This window comes from Canis lupus, chromosome 19, assembly GCF_048164855.1.
Source record: "Canis lupus baileyi chromosome 19, mCanLup2.hap1, whole genome shotgun sequence".
NCBI lineage: Eukaryota > Metazoa > Chordata > Mammalia > Carnivora > Canidae > Canis > Canis lupus.
In genome coordinates, this window is record NC_132856.1 from 49,703,026 (window position 1) to 49,720,564 (window position 17,539).

The window sequence follows — 17,539 nt, forward strand, 5'->3', positions numbered from 1 at the left end:
AGTGGGTGTAACGGAGAGTAATCAGTTTTACTCAAAGCCATTGATTTAAATGTTCTTCTTATCTAAAAAATTCCTTTACAGCAACACCCAGACTCATGTTTGACCCAATATCTGAATAGCATGACCTAACCACATTGACACATAAAAGCAACCATTCCAGTAGGGAAGAGAGGAAATGAAACAGAGAAGAGAGGAGAGCCAATACAGATATTATTATGGTAGTGAGCAGGTCACTGCTGGTGGTAACTGTGATTCAGTCTGCTGAGGTCTCCCATTCAAGGAGAGAGAGCTTCTCTGACCCATCAGTGGTTGAGGGCCCTTCTACAGGGGTTAACTCCCAGGCCCTGCCACTCTGCCTGTGTACAAATCCAACACATTTACTGCTCCCAGGAATGCTCCTAGGCAGAGAGTTGCAGTTGCTTGCAGTAGAATATCAGCATATAAGGAACACAAGAGTGCCAAGGGAATAAAGTCAGGGTGCCTACAACATTTGCTACAGCCTGTGTTCAAAGGAATGGATTGTTACTATCAATTGTTCCACTGTTGCCAGACTTTCTGACTTTTCAAAAGAAACCAAAAATTTAGTTGTTTGCGTGAATACCTTCCGTTTTTAAATTTGGTCTTACGATAGCTGCCATATTGTTATAACTATTAAGGCATGATAAATGAGGTCTTATAATCCAATCCTGTAAACGTGGGATACAGCAGATCTATACCATCAGTGAAAGTCCCTGAGTAAAGGCAACAAAACGCGGACAACTAAACACGTGCTGAACTGAGGAAGTGTCATGAAACAATTGGTTCCTATCACTTCCTCTCCTCCCCCGAGAAGATAAGAACTTGAACTTGCCTCATTTGAGAATGGGCTAGGTGGAGGATGGAAGCCAACCTCCAACCACACAAGTTCACACTTGCCTTGTTACCAAAAGTTTTTTCTGAAACTCACAACTTGTAGAGATTGTGCAAGACTTCACATTGTGGGCCAAACAAAACACATCCACAGCCTGGCTTGCTCTTCAGTCACATTATGGGGCTACTGGGGATTAGGATTTCACATATGAGTTCAGAGAGGACACAACTCAACCCATATGCACTGCCTATGCTGACTTGTTTTAAGAAAGTTACAGACATCATAATGTGATTACATGTGCCTGAAGAGGCACCTGGCACAGAAGTGCCCAATGAAGGACTATTTACCCTCCCCCACCATGGGCCCTATAGTCTCACTTCCAAGCATTTGCATTGGCTGTTCCTCTGCTAGGAATGCCAACCACCACACCATTGGGTGAACTATTACTCTTCAACACGGTTCAGCCTTCACCTCCTCCCAGGACTGCTCACTCCTACCATAGCACCAGAGTCAGGCCCTCCCTCCTCTACACTCCCCCAGGCCCTTGAACCTACATTATCCTGGATCTAACATGTTGCATTGTCTTGATTGCCATACTTTGTCTCCCCCACCATGCTGGAATCCCCATAAGGATGGCAATCATGAATTATGTCTCTCTAGAGTCACCATTATGGGTTCATTACCTACAGAACAGTGATGAAGATTCACTGAATTAAATTCACATTTAGGTGGAGGTCTCAACATTCCTAATGAAAGAAAGGAATCCATCGACCAAGGTGTGACAAACTCAAAGAGGGATGTTTCTCTATCATTCACATCCTATCTAGGGCAGGAACCTTCTTTGTCATGTGGGCCATCCTGTGCTATGTAGGATGTTGAGCAGCATCCCTGGCCCTTATTCACTAGACACCAGAAGTGCACACTCAACGTGACAACCAAAAATGCCTCCAGATATTGCCCAGTGTCCCCAGAGGGCAGAATGGAGCCCCCCACCCACCCACCTCCAGTTAAGAACTGTTCATGTAGAGCACCCTTATAATTGACCTTCAAACAGTAACAACTTTAAGACTGAAAGGAAGTGCTATCGAATTGTACCCAGACACCCACCAGAGGTGAACCAAGACTGTCCTAGGTAACCCAAGATATTAACCCATGACATATAATCCATATAACCCATGACACCTCTTCTCTGTAAAACATCTCAAAGAACAAAACCCAGGTCATGGAGGTTGACTGTGGACACCTACAGCCACTCTTCTCTTTTCTGCTTGTGATTTTGCTCTTAGCCAGAATATTTCAGCCCAGAAATAAGCTATTTCTAAGTACGAGAGCAGATGGACATATCACCTGCCCATCTTTTCCAACCACCCACCACTGTTTCATTTTGACAAATGGAAACTGTCATTAACTTGGAGAAACAGAAATGAATTGCTTCTGATCCATCAGACAAGACCACAGAAGCCTGATTAGAGAAACCTACCAAGGAATTTATTCCAATAGGATGGGCTGCATAGGCTAGACAGTGATAAAACTGGGATTTTAATCTAGAAACCTATTAACCTATTTCCTGTCCCTACAATCCTAACTGCTTCACATATATGGCCTCTGTAGTATGGACTTGTTGGCAGCTACAAAGAACAAAGAAAACTTATTGATGCGAGAATATGGTCATAACATCTTATAATCCAATAACCCATACTATAGCCCTATAACCCACATATTCAAACTAACTACAAATATACATATTTCTGGAGGCTAGAAGCTTGAGATCAAGGCATTGGTAGAGTTAGTTTCTTCCAAGGTCTCTCTCCTTGACAGATGGCCATCTTCTCCCTGTGTCTTCACATGGGACAGGTACACATCGCTGGTCTCTCTTCATGTGTCCACATTTCTTCTTTACTCTTTTTTTTTTTCAAGATTTTATTTATTTATTTAATTTATTTATTCATGAGAGACACAGAGAGAAAGAGGCAGAGACACAGGCAGAGGGAGAAACAGGCTCCAGACAGAGAGTCTGATGTGGGACTCGATCCCAGGTCTCCAGGATCATGCCCTGGGCTGAAGGCAACTGGTTTAGCACTTGCTAAACCACTGAGCCACCCAGGCATTCCTCTTCTTTACTCTTCAATGCAGGTCAACTTTCACCTCCTTCATAAGGCCTCCCAGGACTGCCCACTTCCATCATAGCAACAAAGTCAGGCCCTTTCTCCTCTGGCCCTATTAAAGGCCCTGTCTTCAAACACAGTCACATTCTCAAGTTCTGTGAGTTAGGACTTGATTTGGGGCGGATACAATTTGGCATATAACAATATCCTACTGATATATGTCATGTTAATGTTCCTCTAATATATGATAAAATTATAAATACATGATATAAATATATCCCATATGCATATATTTTAGTCTATTGAAGTATGTTGACCTGGGACAGCCTGGGTGGCTCAGTTAGTTGAGCGTCCAACTCTTGATTTCAGCCCAGATCAGGATCTCAGGATTGTGAGATAGAGCCTTGTTTTGGGCTCTGAGCTGGGTGTGGAGCCTGCTTAAGATTCTCTCTCCCCCTCCTTCTGCCCACTCTCCTAAATAAAAATAATGATAAAGTATGTTAAATTACAGCATTCCTTTGCTTGACATCTTTCAATGGCTTTCCACTTGCAAAAGTCCTCCTCAAGGCTTATAAGGCCCTGCAGGATCTGCCCCCATCACATCCCCGGCCCTCACCTCTTCTCACTCTAGCGTGCACACACACACACAGACACACACACACACACACACACACACACACACACATACCACCCTTCAGCCACACTAGCCTCCTCCCTGTTCCCTAAACCAGCTGGGCACATTCATGTCTCTGGAACTTTGTCCCTGTTATTTCAGATCTACCTAGAGTAGAGCACTCTTCTGTTGGATACCCACGTGGCCTTCCCTCCCTTCACTCTGCTATCTGAAATCTGTCTGAAATAGCATCCAACAAGTCCCTCTGTCCCCTAACCTCACTTAATTTTCTCCCTAGGACTGATTGTTCTCTGACATATACTTTTACTGATTTATTTATATTTGTTTGTCTCTCTCCTGCATCAGAAAGTAAGATCTATAAGAGCAGAAATGGCTCCTTTGTCCCTCACTGTATACCCAGAATAGTGTCTGGACCAGAGCAGGCATTCCATAAAAAAAAAAAAAAAAAAAAAAAAAAAAAAAAAAAAAAAAAAAAAAAATTGAATAAATAAATAGATAGAAGTATTAGCATATTATGATTTCTATATACATTTTTTATTTCTGGATCTAGTTTACGCATATAACATATGGGAGGAGATGATTACATTCATAATACATACAAAGGGATAGACATACATGTAACCTGTTAATGGATTTCCTTGAGTCCAGTCTCAACATTATGCTTCATCTGAAAGGAATGCAAAACCACTTCTAAAAGTCTTGAAAAATAAGTCTGCCTTTCCGGAAGTCTCTTCAGGAGGCAGCAGGGGAAGTGGAATGACATCATGGAAGACTTACCTAACTCCCTAAGCTTCCTCTTCACCACTGACCTTCCTCTCCTCCCCCCTGAAAATTCCATCTGCCTCTTCTTGGCCCTTCTCCCATTTGACTTTACAGCATTTTCTCCTAAGGCTACAGTCATGTTCTTTCTTAAGCAAATCAGCTTAACCTCTCTTGGTTTGTCCGGTTCTCCTCTTACCCCAAGTTTTATCCCATTCAATATAACAAAAGGGTTCAAGGCCACAAACACAATGTGTGTCTCAGAAATGAGAAAGGGAGAGACAGTGAGAATCTCTAATTTGACCCTTGGGCAGCCCCGGTGGTGCAGTGGTTTAGCACCGCCTGTAGCCTGGGGTGTGATCCTAGAGACCCAGGATCGAGTCCCACATCGGGCTTCCTGCATGGAGCCTGCTTCTCCCTCTGCCTGTGTCTCTGCCTCTCTCTTTGCTCTCTCTGAATGAATAAATAAATAAATCTTTAAAAATAATAATAATAACTTGACCCTCACTGGCAGCCCCAGTGGCGCAACGGTTTAGCGCCGCCTGCAGCCCAGGGCGTGATCCTGGAGACCCTGGATCAAGTCCCATGTCGAGCTCTCTGCATGGTGCCTGCTTCTCTCTGGGCCTGTGTCTCTGCCTGTCTCTGTCTCAATGAATAGATAAATAAAGTCTTTTAAAAATAATAATAATAATTTGACCCTCACATAGGTGAATATGCACATCCATATATACCTGTGTGTATGTATAGGTGTGTGAGGATGGTAGGTGTGGGGAAGAATGGTGGCACTATTAAAGACCTCCATTTTTCTGTTTTCTCAGGTCCCAGTGCAATTGCCTTTATTTCTTATTCTTCTCTTGGAAACATCACAAATGAAACGTTTTTTGAAGAGGCAAATGAGAAAGAGCAGGTTTACCTGAACTCTCAGGTAGTGAGTGCTGCTATTAGATCCCCAAGGAATACATCGCTCTCCAAGTCTGTGATTCTGAGTTTTCAGCAGATGAAGGTGGGTCAGAGCTGCCACTTGAACGTGCTTAGTTTTCTTGGAGATAGACTGAACAAAGTGTATACGCTCCCCAGTCAGTGCCTCTGGACTGTGCTGTCCAGTACGGTAGCCAGGAACCTCGTGTAGCAATTGAGCATTTGAAACGTGGTGTATCTGAATTGAGATTTTGAAGACTTAGTATTTCTGGATTTAGACTTGATATTTCCAGATTTTGAAGCCCTCATAAGAAAAAAAAAAAGCATGTAAAATATCTCATTAATAATTTTTAAGGGGCTCCTGGGTACACACCTCTTGATCTCAGGGTTGTGGGTTCGAGCCCCATGTCAGGTGTAGAGATTACTTAAATAAAATAAAATCTTTTTTGGGTGCCCAGTTGGTTCAGTCAGTTAAGCGTCTGCCTTCAGCTCAGGTCATGATCACAGGGTCCTGGGATCAAGCCCCACATCAGGTTCTCTGTTCAGCAAGGAGTCTGCTTCTCTTGCTCTTTAGCCCCTACCCCCCTGCTCACTTGCTTGCTCTCTCTTTCTCTCTCTCTCTCTCTCTCTCTCGTGCTCTGTTTCTCTCTCTTTTTCTCTCAAATAAATGAAATCTTTGCGAAAATAAAATCTTTTTTTAAAAATAATTTTTATATCGATTGCATATATTGATATATAGACATACTAAAAGATACTGTTTTGAATATAGGGGGTTAAATAAAATATATTATTAAAATTAATTTGAACTGTTTATTTAGTTTTTTAATGTGGCTAGCAGAAAATTTCAAATTACACAAGTAGTTCACATGATATTTCTCTTGGGCAGCATAATTCTAGTGCATGGGATTATTTTAGTTGAAGTTACCTCCAAATTTATGCCTGTGAAATTTGAACTGAGACATTATATTCATTCCTACATAAAAGCCTGGCATTAATTATTAACACTACATAACTTGATTGGAAAAAAAAATTTTCTTTAATCCATTCTCCTTTCCCCTTCTCTGCCCAAACTCTTAAAGGCAGGAGGGTCAGTAGCCAGACACAGACATAATAAAATTAATCTGTTCCCTCACATTTCAGCTCTTTCATGAAAGTAAGAGTTGAAAGAAATCCTGCCATTTGCAACAACATTGATGAATTTTGATGGCATTATGCTAAGTAAAATAAGACAGAGAAAGAGATACTGTATGGTCTTACTTATATGTAGAATCTTAAAAAGCCAAAATCACAGATACAGAAAATGTGTTTTTGGTTACCAAGGGTGAGGGATGGGAGAAATAAGTGCAGGAGACCAAAGGTACAAACTTCCAGTCACAAGTAGAATAAGTTCTAGTGATATAATGTACAGCATGGTGGCTCTGGTTGACAATACTACATTGCATACTTGAAAATTGCTAAGAGAGTAGATTTTAAGTTCTTGCCACAAAATAAGAACCGTAACTACATGAGGTGATGGGTATTAATTAACTGTTTTGCAATATATGCATATGTCAAAAACTTGTGTTGTCTACCTTACACTTACATGGTTTATATGTCAGTTGTATCTCAATAAAGCTGGGAAAAATAAATAAAATTATTTTTTAATTTTAAAGAAAATAAGAATGGGAGGAATGGGAAATGTAGGTTTTCTCTATTTGATGCATAAAACTGAAGTATGAAACTTTTCATATATGGCATGGGGGACTAGGAGTGGTGCAAGAAATCTGGAGATGGTCTTGTGGATTATCAGAGGAGATACAGCCCTCCAACAGGAGAGTCTGACTTCTCTCCTTGGCCCCATGAAGTGTTGCTCTGGAAACCCTTAGGACAAAAAGAAGAGGTTGAAGGATAATTCTATTCTCTCTCTCCCTCTCTCTCTCTCCATTTCTTTCCTAAGCTTCCCCTTTCCTTGCATGAGCAGTTTTTGTGTTGTAAGGGGTGAGGGACAGAATTGGTGTGAAGAAATCAGGGAAATTTGCTTTAGAGAGTGTTTAGGAAAAAACTCTGTATGAGTCACAGACCTTCTTTTATTTTTTATTTTATTTTTGTCTGACTTCCACAGTGGGGGATAAAGCCCTGAAACCATGACATCCTATAAAATTCTGGCTCCCAAAGAGCCATGATCTTGTTTTATGGTACCCTAACAGAGCTGGGACTAAGGGAGCAGGTGTCCTGGCTGGCAGCCATCGTCTTCACTTAAAATAGAAATCATCTGAGTCACTTCTAAGCCGTGTGTCTCTTTGATGGCCACCCCAGTGTAGACTGACACTCTAAGGGTTGTCCCTCCTGAGGAAGAACATAATAAGCCCCTTCTACTTTCAGATGAAGACCAGTAGCGAAAAGGCCATCTGCGTGTACTGGAAAAGCACAGGGGAGCACAGCCAGTGGTCCAGAGATGGCTGTTTCCTGATACAAGCGAATGAAAGTCACACCATATGCAACTGCACCCACCTGTCCAGTTTTGCTGTCCTCATGGCCTTAACCAAACAGGTACAATGAATACATTTAATTCCTCCAGCTAATTAAGTATGAGCTCCTACTAGATATGTACTCTTTTAAAAATGGGGGAAAAACACAAGTGACCAGAGTGAGTGAGTGCTGAAAGCATGCTGCTTTACATAGAAAGATAGCATTTGAGCTACAATCTGAATATTGAGACAGTAGTGCTGCAACAGAGGTGAACCTTGAAAACAACACACTGAATGAAATAAGTCAGACACAGGAGCACCTAGGTAGCTCAGTGGTTGAGCGTCTGCCTTTGGCTCAGGTCGTGATTCCAGGGTCCTAGGATCAAGTCCCACATTGGGCTCCCTGCAAGAAGATGGCTTCTCCCTCTGCCTATGTCTCTGCCTCTCTCTTTGCATCTCTTATGAATAAATAAATTAAAAATCTTTTTTTTAAAAAAGGAGAAGAAGAAGAAGTCAGACACAAAGGGCTACCCATTGTATGATTCCACTTATATGAAATGTCAAAATAAGCAAACCCAGAGACTCAGAAAGTAGATTACTGCTTGCCAGGGGCTGGGGGCAGAAGAAATGGGGTAAATGCTTAATGGACATGGGATTGTAATTTGGAGTGATGAAGATGTTTTGGTGTTAGACACAAGTGGTGGTTGCACAGTATTGTGAATGTACCAAATGCCACTGAATTGTATACTTTAAAAAGGTTAATTTTATATTGTTTGGATTTTACCTCAATGGCGGGGGGTAAAATGTCTCAGCTTTTCACTGCATGTGTATCTTTGGGGTAAATCCCCAGTAGGAGCACTGGGTGTTATATGTAAGTAATGAATCACTTAATTCTACCCCAGAAATTAATATTGCACTGAATGTCAACTAACTAGAATTTGAAAAGAAAAAAAAAAAAAAGCAGTGTTGCTTTTCTGGGATGAAGTATAGAAAATCCCATGAGACACCTGCACCCCGATGTTTATAGCAGCAATGTCCACAATAGCCAAACTGTGGAAGGAGCCTCAGTGTCCATCGAAAGATGAATGGATAAAGAAGATGTGGTCTATGTATACAATGAATATTACTCAGCCATTAGAAACAACAAATACCCACCATTTGCTTCGACGTGGAGGGACCTGGAGGGTATTATGCTCAGTGAAATAAGTCAATCGGAGAAGGACAAACATTATATGGTCTCATTCATTTGGGGAATATAAAAAAATAGTGAAAGGGAATAAAGGGAAAAGGAGGAAAAAATGACTGGGAAATATCAGAAAGGGAGACAGAACATGAGAGACTCCTAACTCTGGGAAACTAACTAAGGGTGGTGGAAGGGGAGGTGGGCGGGGGGTGGGGGTGACTGGGTGAAGGGCACTGAGGGGGCAATTGATGGAATGAGCCCTGGGTGTTATGCCATATGTTGGCAAATTGAACCACAATAAAAAAATTTAAAATAAAAGAAAAATTGAAACAATAAAAAGAAAAAAGAAAAAAAAAAGAAAAGAAAAAAAGAAAAGAAAGAAAAAAAGAAAAGAAAAGAAAAGAAAAGAAAAGAAAAGAAAAGAAAAGAAAAGAAAAGAAAATCCCATGTGGGATCCTCCAGAGTAACAAAGAAGCAACATACTCCAGAGAGTGTAGCTACCAGATGGTGAAGCTTCTGTTACCATGGGTTTCTGAGTGACTGTGTGGAACAGAGTATATTTCCATCTGTACCAAGTTTAAAAACAGACACAACTAAACCATATTCTCAGGGGTTGCATACTTAAGTGGTAAAACTATAAAGATAAGCAGGAATTGCTTATCATAAAAGGATCATGGTTACCTCTGGAAGAGAAGGTGTTTTGCAATTAGAAAGAGCTTCTGGGATAATCTCTACAGACTAATGATTTCACCAACCATTTAATAATTTTTAATCATGTGATACATGTATGTGTATGCTCTTTTCTGTATGTGTGTTCTATTTCACAATTTTTTAAGGTTAAAAAGGCAAAGGAATGAGGTACCTGGGTGGCTCAATTGGTTAAGCGTCTGCCTTTGCCTCGGGTCATGATCCGGGGGTCCTGGGATCGAGCCCTACATGAGGCTCCCTGCTCAATGAGGAGCCTGCTTCTCTCTCTGCCTGTTGCTCCCCCTGCTTGCTCTCTCTCTCTCTCTCTCATATGCTTTCTCTCTCTCAAGTAAATAAAATATTTTTTTTAAAGTAAATGATTAAAAACTTCTATAAAGTGACATTGAAACAAGTGAAAATCCCCATATCATTGTAAGAGAAGGCAACTGTCATTTCCTACTGATGGGTCTTACTAAGTCTGTGTGGCTCATCAGATTCCTGGCTCCTGTCTTTAAGGAGATGAGCCATCAAGAGCTGAATTATACAGATGTCTTAGTTTGAGATCTCCTGCAAGCAGATTCTGAGACAAAAATTTGAGGGCAAGTAGTTTCTCTGGGAGATAACTCCAAGACACATGAGTAGAACAATAAGGAAATAAGATAGAAAAAAAGAAGGCATCCAGTAAAGGTTGTGTTAAAGAGAAAGTTACTCCATGGACAACTAAGATTCAATCCCATTGAGTATTTCTGGGAGATATCCTAGAACATGCATTTCAGACCCTTCCCACATAAAGATGAGGGAGTTGGGGTATTTATCCATCAATGCTGTAACTTTTATTGCTTGAGGGCAGCTTTCAAGGAGCATTGACATCCTGGTACTGACTCCTGGTATGTCCAAACAGGAGAAATACTCTCAGGGTAGGGTCCCTGGATTTCATAGAAAGCAGCCAAAGGACAGGTACCAATGAGTGTGAAGAGGTTAATACCCTCTGTTACACAGGATTTCTTATACCTCTTGGTGGCAAGACTTAGCCTAGCATATTCATTCATTTCAATGTGAATCTGACATACAACATAAGCCTATAGTTAAAACGGTATAGTGCACTTAAAAACTTAAGAGAATACATCTCATAAAAGAAAGCAAGAGGACACAAGATCTTAGAAGTGATGGATATGTTTATTACTTTGATTGTGATGATGGCATCATATATATGTGCCTATGTCTAAAAGCATCAAAATGGGGATGCCTGGGTGGCTCAGCAGTTGAGCGTCTGCCTTCAGCCCAGGGTATGATCCTGGAGTCCCGGAATCAAGTCCTGCATCAGGCTCCCTGCATGGAGCTTGCTTCTCCCTCTGCCTGTGTCTCTGCCTCTATCTCTCTGTGTCTCTCATGAACAAATAAATAAAACCTTTTTAAAAACTAAATAAATAAAATAAAAACATCAAAATGTGTGTATTCAATATGTGCAATATTTTGCATATTAGGTATCCCTCAATACAGCTGGGAAAAAAGTACTTAGTCTGACCGACACTTATACTCTCTATCATGCGGAGTCATGCCTGTGTTTGGGAAGCTCCCATACCAAGGGGGGGAGGATTAATCTTGGAAACTGACCATGATGTCCTTTTTGCTGAGACCCAAAAGCAGAATACCGTGCTGGATGTGATCACCTACCATAAAATTCTAGCATTCTGATCCTGGAGGAACTTAATCAAAAACATAAACTTACCTGCCTCCTTCTTTCCTGATTTGGCTACAACAAAAATAAAAACAAAAAAAAAAAAATTTAAATGGAAGAGTCATTACCCCAGACCAGGAAAATGTGACTGTGATGTCTTTGCTTCTCTTGGCTGGATCCCAGGAGGATGATCCCGTGCTGGCTGTGATCACCTACATGGGGCTGAGCCTCTCTCTGCTGTGCCTCCTTCTGGCAGCCCTCACCTTCCTGCTGTGCAAAGCAATCCAGAACACCAGCACCTCCCTCCACCTGCAGCTCTCGATCTGCCTCTTCCTGGCCCACCTGCTCTTCCTCACGGCCATTGACAAGACCAAGATCAAGGTATTGACACGGTCTCAAAGGAGACCCAGCCCTGCCACAGAGGATGCTCAGTTCATGGAACTGTGCTGCATTGATATCTTAATAAAATAATCTTGGGTCCCAGGGTTATTTTGAAGAGTAGCCTATTCCACATTGACTAATGAACTAGAAGACAAATCCTCCCCTGACAACTCAACCATATACATGAGCTCTTTCCAATGGCAAGGTATGGAACAGGTCCTGGGGCCACCCTCCTCTCTGACAATCACTCCTGGTGGCACCTTTCTCCTCCCCCAGGTGCTGTGTGCCATCATCGCAGGTGCCTTACACTATCTCTACCTGGCCTCCTTCACCTGGATGCTGCTGGAGGGTCTGCACCTCTTCCTCACTGCACGCAACCTGACAGTGGTCAACTACTCCAGTGTGAACAAGTTCATGAAGAAGCTCATGTTCCCTGTGGGCTATGGAGTCCCGGCTATAATTGTGGCCATTTCTGCTGCATCCAGGCCTCACCTTTATGGAACATCTAATCGGTGAGCTCAACTCTCACCCTGTGCTGTGGATAGTTTTAAGGGCAGTGTTAACGATAATGATTGGAATATCCGTGTCAAACTCACTCTCCTTTCCCCTTGGCTGTAATAGCTCTAACCTCTTTCCTGGTGAGACAGAGAAAGGTGATGGTAAGAGTAAGGAAGGTTCTGGAAAGAGGGCATTTTGTGATTAGGTCCCAGCTTCTTCCTTCCCATAATATGGGACCTCAAGTTCTCAAGTCTTGGCCACCCCATTAGTGAAATGGGAATAACAGTTGTCCCCATGGCCCCACCCTCACCATGGTGTGACTACAATCGTAAAATGTTTAGCGTAGCATTAACACGATAGTAAAGAATCGAAGCCTTTGTTGTCACCGGCTGACCTTTTCAGATGTTGAAAAAGTGTTAGGAAAAGGTGTTTATTTCATGTTCTTCTCTGATCTCTCTTTTGGCCCCTTTTCCCATTGTTCCCAGCTGCTGGCTCAACCTGGACAAGGGATTCATCTGGAGTTTCCTGGGCCCTGTCTGTGCCATTATCTGTGTGAGTGAGTATGTGGCTCCAGTGTTACCAACCAAAGAAGCACCAGGCACACATTTTTGTCAGTTCTATGAATTTACTTCCCCACCTACTACCCATTCAATCCTACATGCAGGGAGGTATGAATTGTTTGCAGTTTATAGCGAACACAGTGCATTATTTTAACTTGCATTCTGCATGATCCATGTCATTCCTGCAGGTGAATTTAGTTATTTTTCTCCTGGTCCTTTGGATTTTAAAAAAGAAACTTTCCTCTCTCAATAGTGAAGTGTCAACCATCCAGAATATAAGGTAAGGTGGGGTAAATGGTATTTTCTGACCGCACTCCCCTTTTTCTGTACTTAGTCTCACTAGTTCCTCTTGTGTATCCACACACACATACACCCCACAACCAAGCTCCAGGACCTAGCAAAGCCAACTGCCATCTCCCAGTGTCACCGTTAATGAAAGGCATTATTATACAATATTAGCTGTACTACAGACTAAGCTTCGGTGACAAAAGAGCCCCAAAAAGGAGTGAAATAGAAGTTTATTTCATTTGCCTGTCACAGTCCAGAGGTGAATAAACCAGGACCGATGGGGAAGCTCTGCTCCACAAAGTAATCCAGAGACTCGAGTCCTTTCTATTTTATTGCTCCACATTTCCCAGGATGTTTCTTTGCCAGTATCGCATCCATGGAAAGAAGTTGAGCTGCATGTTCCCCATTTGCCCGGATCTCAAGGGCTAGACCTTGATCATACAGTGACATCTACCTTCTACTATCAGGAAATGTAGTCTCTAACTGGGTAGCCATGTGTCCTTGATAAAATTCAAAAAAGGAAGGATCCAACACTAAAATGAAGAAGAGGAGAACGGGAGGGGAAAAAGCCAACAATTTCTGCTACATAACATAATATGTAATAGCTGTGGGTAGGATTTGGATTTTTTTTTAAGTTTTACTCTTTTTTTCTTTTTTTTTTTGTTTTTTTGTTTTGTTTTGTTTTGTTTTTTCAAGATTTTATTTATTTATTCATGAAAGACACAAACACACACAGAGAGAGAGAGAGAGAGAGGCAGAGACACAGGCAGAGGGAGAAGCAGGCTCCACGCAGGGAGCCCGACGTGGGACTCGACCTGGGTCTCCAGGATCACACCCTGGGCTGAAGGCGGCACTAAACAGCTGAGCCACCCGGGCTGCCCTAGGATTTGGATTAAAATACATTTTGTATGATACTATTTCGAAACATTTTGGACGATGAGCAGCATCCATTTTATGTGAACATGTAATTTGTTGTTGATTTCACTGTAATCACAAAAATAGTGCATTTGTTAAATATTTTTTCAAAGTTTTTAAAATATATCAAGTAAAATCTGAAAGCAGCTAGCTCCCCTCTTTCTTTGCTACTTCCACTTCTCAGGAAAGCCAGAGGTAACTGTATGATATGTATAAAATTTTCCCCAGACCTTTTTCTGGGCTGTGAATTTTCTCTAGAACAGATGGGCATCCACACAATAGCGCCACACTATGCAAATTGTTCCCCAACTAGTTTTTCTCACTTATGTATTACTATGTTTTCTAATTAGGGATACATAGATACATAAGTAAGGTGACCTTACATCCTAGTTTGCCTGGGATAGTCCGTTTATGCTCATTGTAATCATAAATTAGCACTTCTGTCTCAAAAGCCTCCCTGTCTGAATAATAAATTATATGACACTTCATCTATAAGTGATATAATGAGAGAGATAAAGAGCACCTGGTTTTAGAATGCTTTATGTATGTACTAATTTTGTTCTACATACTGTCCAAAACACTTTACATATGTCAAAATCCTATTTATTATATATATTATAAAGATTAGGAAATTGAGTTACAGAAAGGCAAACTGATTTGCCCAAAGTCACCAGCTGGTTAGTTCTGCCTTGGATTTAAACCCAGCCAGTCTAGCTCCAGAGTCCCTGCCATTAACAACTACATGATAGGGTGTCCATGTCCACTATTAGCCTTTTCACGTCATTGTGAATGACCCCTCAGGATGCTGACATTCAAGGCAACAGCTCAGCTCTTCATCTTGGGCTGCACGTGGTGCCTAGGCATCCTGCAGGTGGGTCCAGCTGCCCACGTCATGGCTTACCTCTTCACCATCATCAACAGCCTGCAGGGCTTCTTCATTTTCCTGGTCTACTGCCTCCTCAGCCAGCAGGTAAACAACAACCCCTTTTGTTATTGTCATAAAGTCAAGAAATATTTGGTGGTATGTACTTTAAGGAACATTTAAACCTATGTTCTCTAAATTTTCATGAGATGTGAGCCATGTGTAAACACTATCCATGTTTTCTCTTCTTTAAGATGTTATCGATTGTAAGATGCATCAACTTATTAACAGCTTTCAGAAAGCAAACAATTGCTACATCAAGGAAATATTTTTCTTCAGCTTTTCCATTTGTAATAGTCAGCTACTGCTGAGTAACAAACAATCTCAAAAATCTCAGTACCCTAAACACAAATATTTACTTTTCTCATTTTCAAGTCTGAAGGTTGATTGAGGTTAGCTGATCTTGTCTGGGTTCAGCTCAGCTTGGTTCCAGGATCCAGATCAACAAATCATGTTCAGGTCTGCTCCTTGTGACTCATTCTCAGGCTTGGCATAAATGGGACAGAAACCTAGGATATGTTCTCTCATGATAGTGGCAAAATCACAAAAAGATAAGCCCTACTGGGCAAGGCCATTTCAAGCCTTGTGGTCCTCCTTGCATCCCTTCCACTGATATTCCATTGGCCAAGGAAAGTCATATGTCCAAGCCTGAAGTCAAGGGAGGATAACCCTCCACCCACCATGAAACTAAGTAAGTATTACACCATGAGGGTGTAATACTATGACAGATGAATGAATCATTGAAAGCTGTAATGCAATCTGCCACACCACTTAAACACACGAATTCTTAAATACAGTTCCATGTGATGTATAGTCTCCATACTAATATGTGTTAATAGCTCTATGACAGCATTACATAATAAGTTAATTTTTCCCGACATGTTACTATGGACATTTTCAAGCATACCAAAAAGGTTAAATGAATTATGCAATGAACACATATATGCCAATCACTTCAATTACTGTCGTGCTATATTTGTTTTGTCACATGGTCTATCCACATTTCCATTCTTCTACCCATTCTCCACTGCTAAGTCCCTGGTAACCACTATTCTAATTTCTGGCTCAACTAATTTGACTATCATAGGGATCTCATTTATGTGGAATCAGACAGGATTTGTCCTTTTGTGCCTGGCTTCTTTCACTCTGCATAATGTCTTCAAGGTTCATCCATGTTGTAGCCTGTGTCAGAATTTCCTTCCTTTTTAAGGCTCAGTAAATAATATTACATTTTAAAGATATGCCACATGTTGTACAGAAAGTTTTTCAATAATGTCTTTATTCTCTTCCTGATTCACTGGCTTTTCTCTTCACCAATGTTAATAAAAACAATTCCAGTATTTTCTTTGATGTTTCAGGTCCGAAAGTGGTTTGGAGAGATCATAACACCTAAATCTGAGTCTGGGACTTACACACTTTCCACCAGATTTGGCACTGACTCAAAGCCTAGTCAAGTAAGAGGACTTGTGACTTATTCTAATGCTTGCCCCCGCAACACCCAAACCCCCTCTCCTCATCTTAGTATGAGCTCGCTTGCCCAGAGAGAATGGCAAAGAGCTCTTTTCCTGATGACCTGGCTTGCATTTCCCATTCTCACTATATTGTTCCTCAGTGACTCTTCCCTGATCATTGATAATGCTAAAGCTATGTTCTATGTTCCTGGGATCAAGTCCCACATCATCAGGCTCATTGCAGGGAGCCTGTTTCTTCCTTTGCCTATGTCTCTGCCTCTCTCTGCATCTCATATGAATAAATAAATAAAATATTTTTTAAAAAAAGAAGGTATGCCCCTAGTTAAGCAAGATGGGCTCCAAAATTCATAATCCATAAAAATTTTCCCAGTTTCCTTTGTTTACTCCCGTGCGTACACCACCACATCTGCTAGCCAAGGAGCCTTAGAATGTGTCATTTTTAAAATAAACAAAATTGAGAAATTTCTGACACATTGTCTTCTATTTTTCTTGAGCTAATATGTGATATTCTCAGCATTGGAAATACTGAATCACTAAAAAAAAAATCTATCCCTATTTTGGAGGACGGAAAGGAGAATTCACTAAATCTTTCAAAAGGGGCCAAAAGGAAAACAGGACTAGGGAAAAAGGCTTAGGACATTGCAAGTGATCAGAAAAAAGATGTATAAATATTAGGTTAATCACTTCCGATAAGAGTAAACTTATAAAAGGTGCTGGCTACCTGCTGTGACCTTTGAAAGACTTCCTAGATAATCCAAAATAATTCCCAAAGTTTCTGGCATTCCAGTAACTTGCTTCCCATGATGTATATAAGGAAACTTTTTATTAGTAGTACTTAACATTGTGGAAGTTGAATAAGATGATCGTATCCTTTTTTTTTTAAGATTTTATTTACTCATTCATGAGAGACAAAGAGAGGCAGAGACACAGGCAGAGAGAGAGGTAGGCTCCCTGTGGATATCCCGATGTGGGACTTGATCCCAGGACCCCAGGATCACAACCTGAGCCAAAGGCAGACGCTCAACCACTGAGCCAACCACACATCCCATAATTGTATCTTTGAAAGGGGAATATATATAAATATATTAGCTCCCTGTAAGAAATACATTGACTTTAATTAGAAGAATGTTAGGTTTGTATTTTCCTAGGCACAGGATATGATTTAAAAGCTAAAAGAAAGAAAAGAGAAAAAAAGAAAACACCAAAATTCTTTCACTCTCCATGGACAAATTTGCCCTTGGG

General features: G+C 41.1%; 1 protein-coding gene across 5 annotated transcripts in view; it reads left to right on the forward strand.

Moving 5' to 3' along the window:
- Window positions 1–17,539, forward strand: part of ADGRE3 (adhesion G protein-coupled receptor E3) — a 39,684-nt gene that overhangs the window by 20,794 nt on the left and 1,351 nt on the right. Inside the window, exons 8-15 of one of the 5 annotated variants that reach the window (XM_072786957.1) lie at window positions 5,167–5,351; window positions 7,628–7,795; window positions 11,445–11,642; window positions 11,919–12,154; window positions 12,626–12,692; window positions 12,889–12,980; window positions 14,705–14,873; window positions 16,184–16,279. In XM_072786957.1, coding sequence (XP_072643058.1) covers window positions 5,167–5,351; window positions 7,628–7,795; window positions 11,445–11,642; window positions 11,919–12,154; window positions 12,626–12,692; window positions 12,889–12,980; window positions 14,705–14,873; window positions 16,184–16,279 — 1,211 coding nt within the window. Of the gene's footprint in view, window positions 1–5,166; window positions 5,352–7,627; window positions 7,796–11,444; window positions 11,643–11,918; window positions 12,155–12,625; window positions 12,697–12,888; window positions 12,981–13,684; window positions 14,684–14,704; window positions 14,874–16,183; window positions 16,280–17,539 lie in introns of those variants that run through there. The other 4 variants (XM_072786959.1, XM_072786960.1, XM_072786958.1 and 1 more) reach the window with 4 other exon arrangements.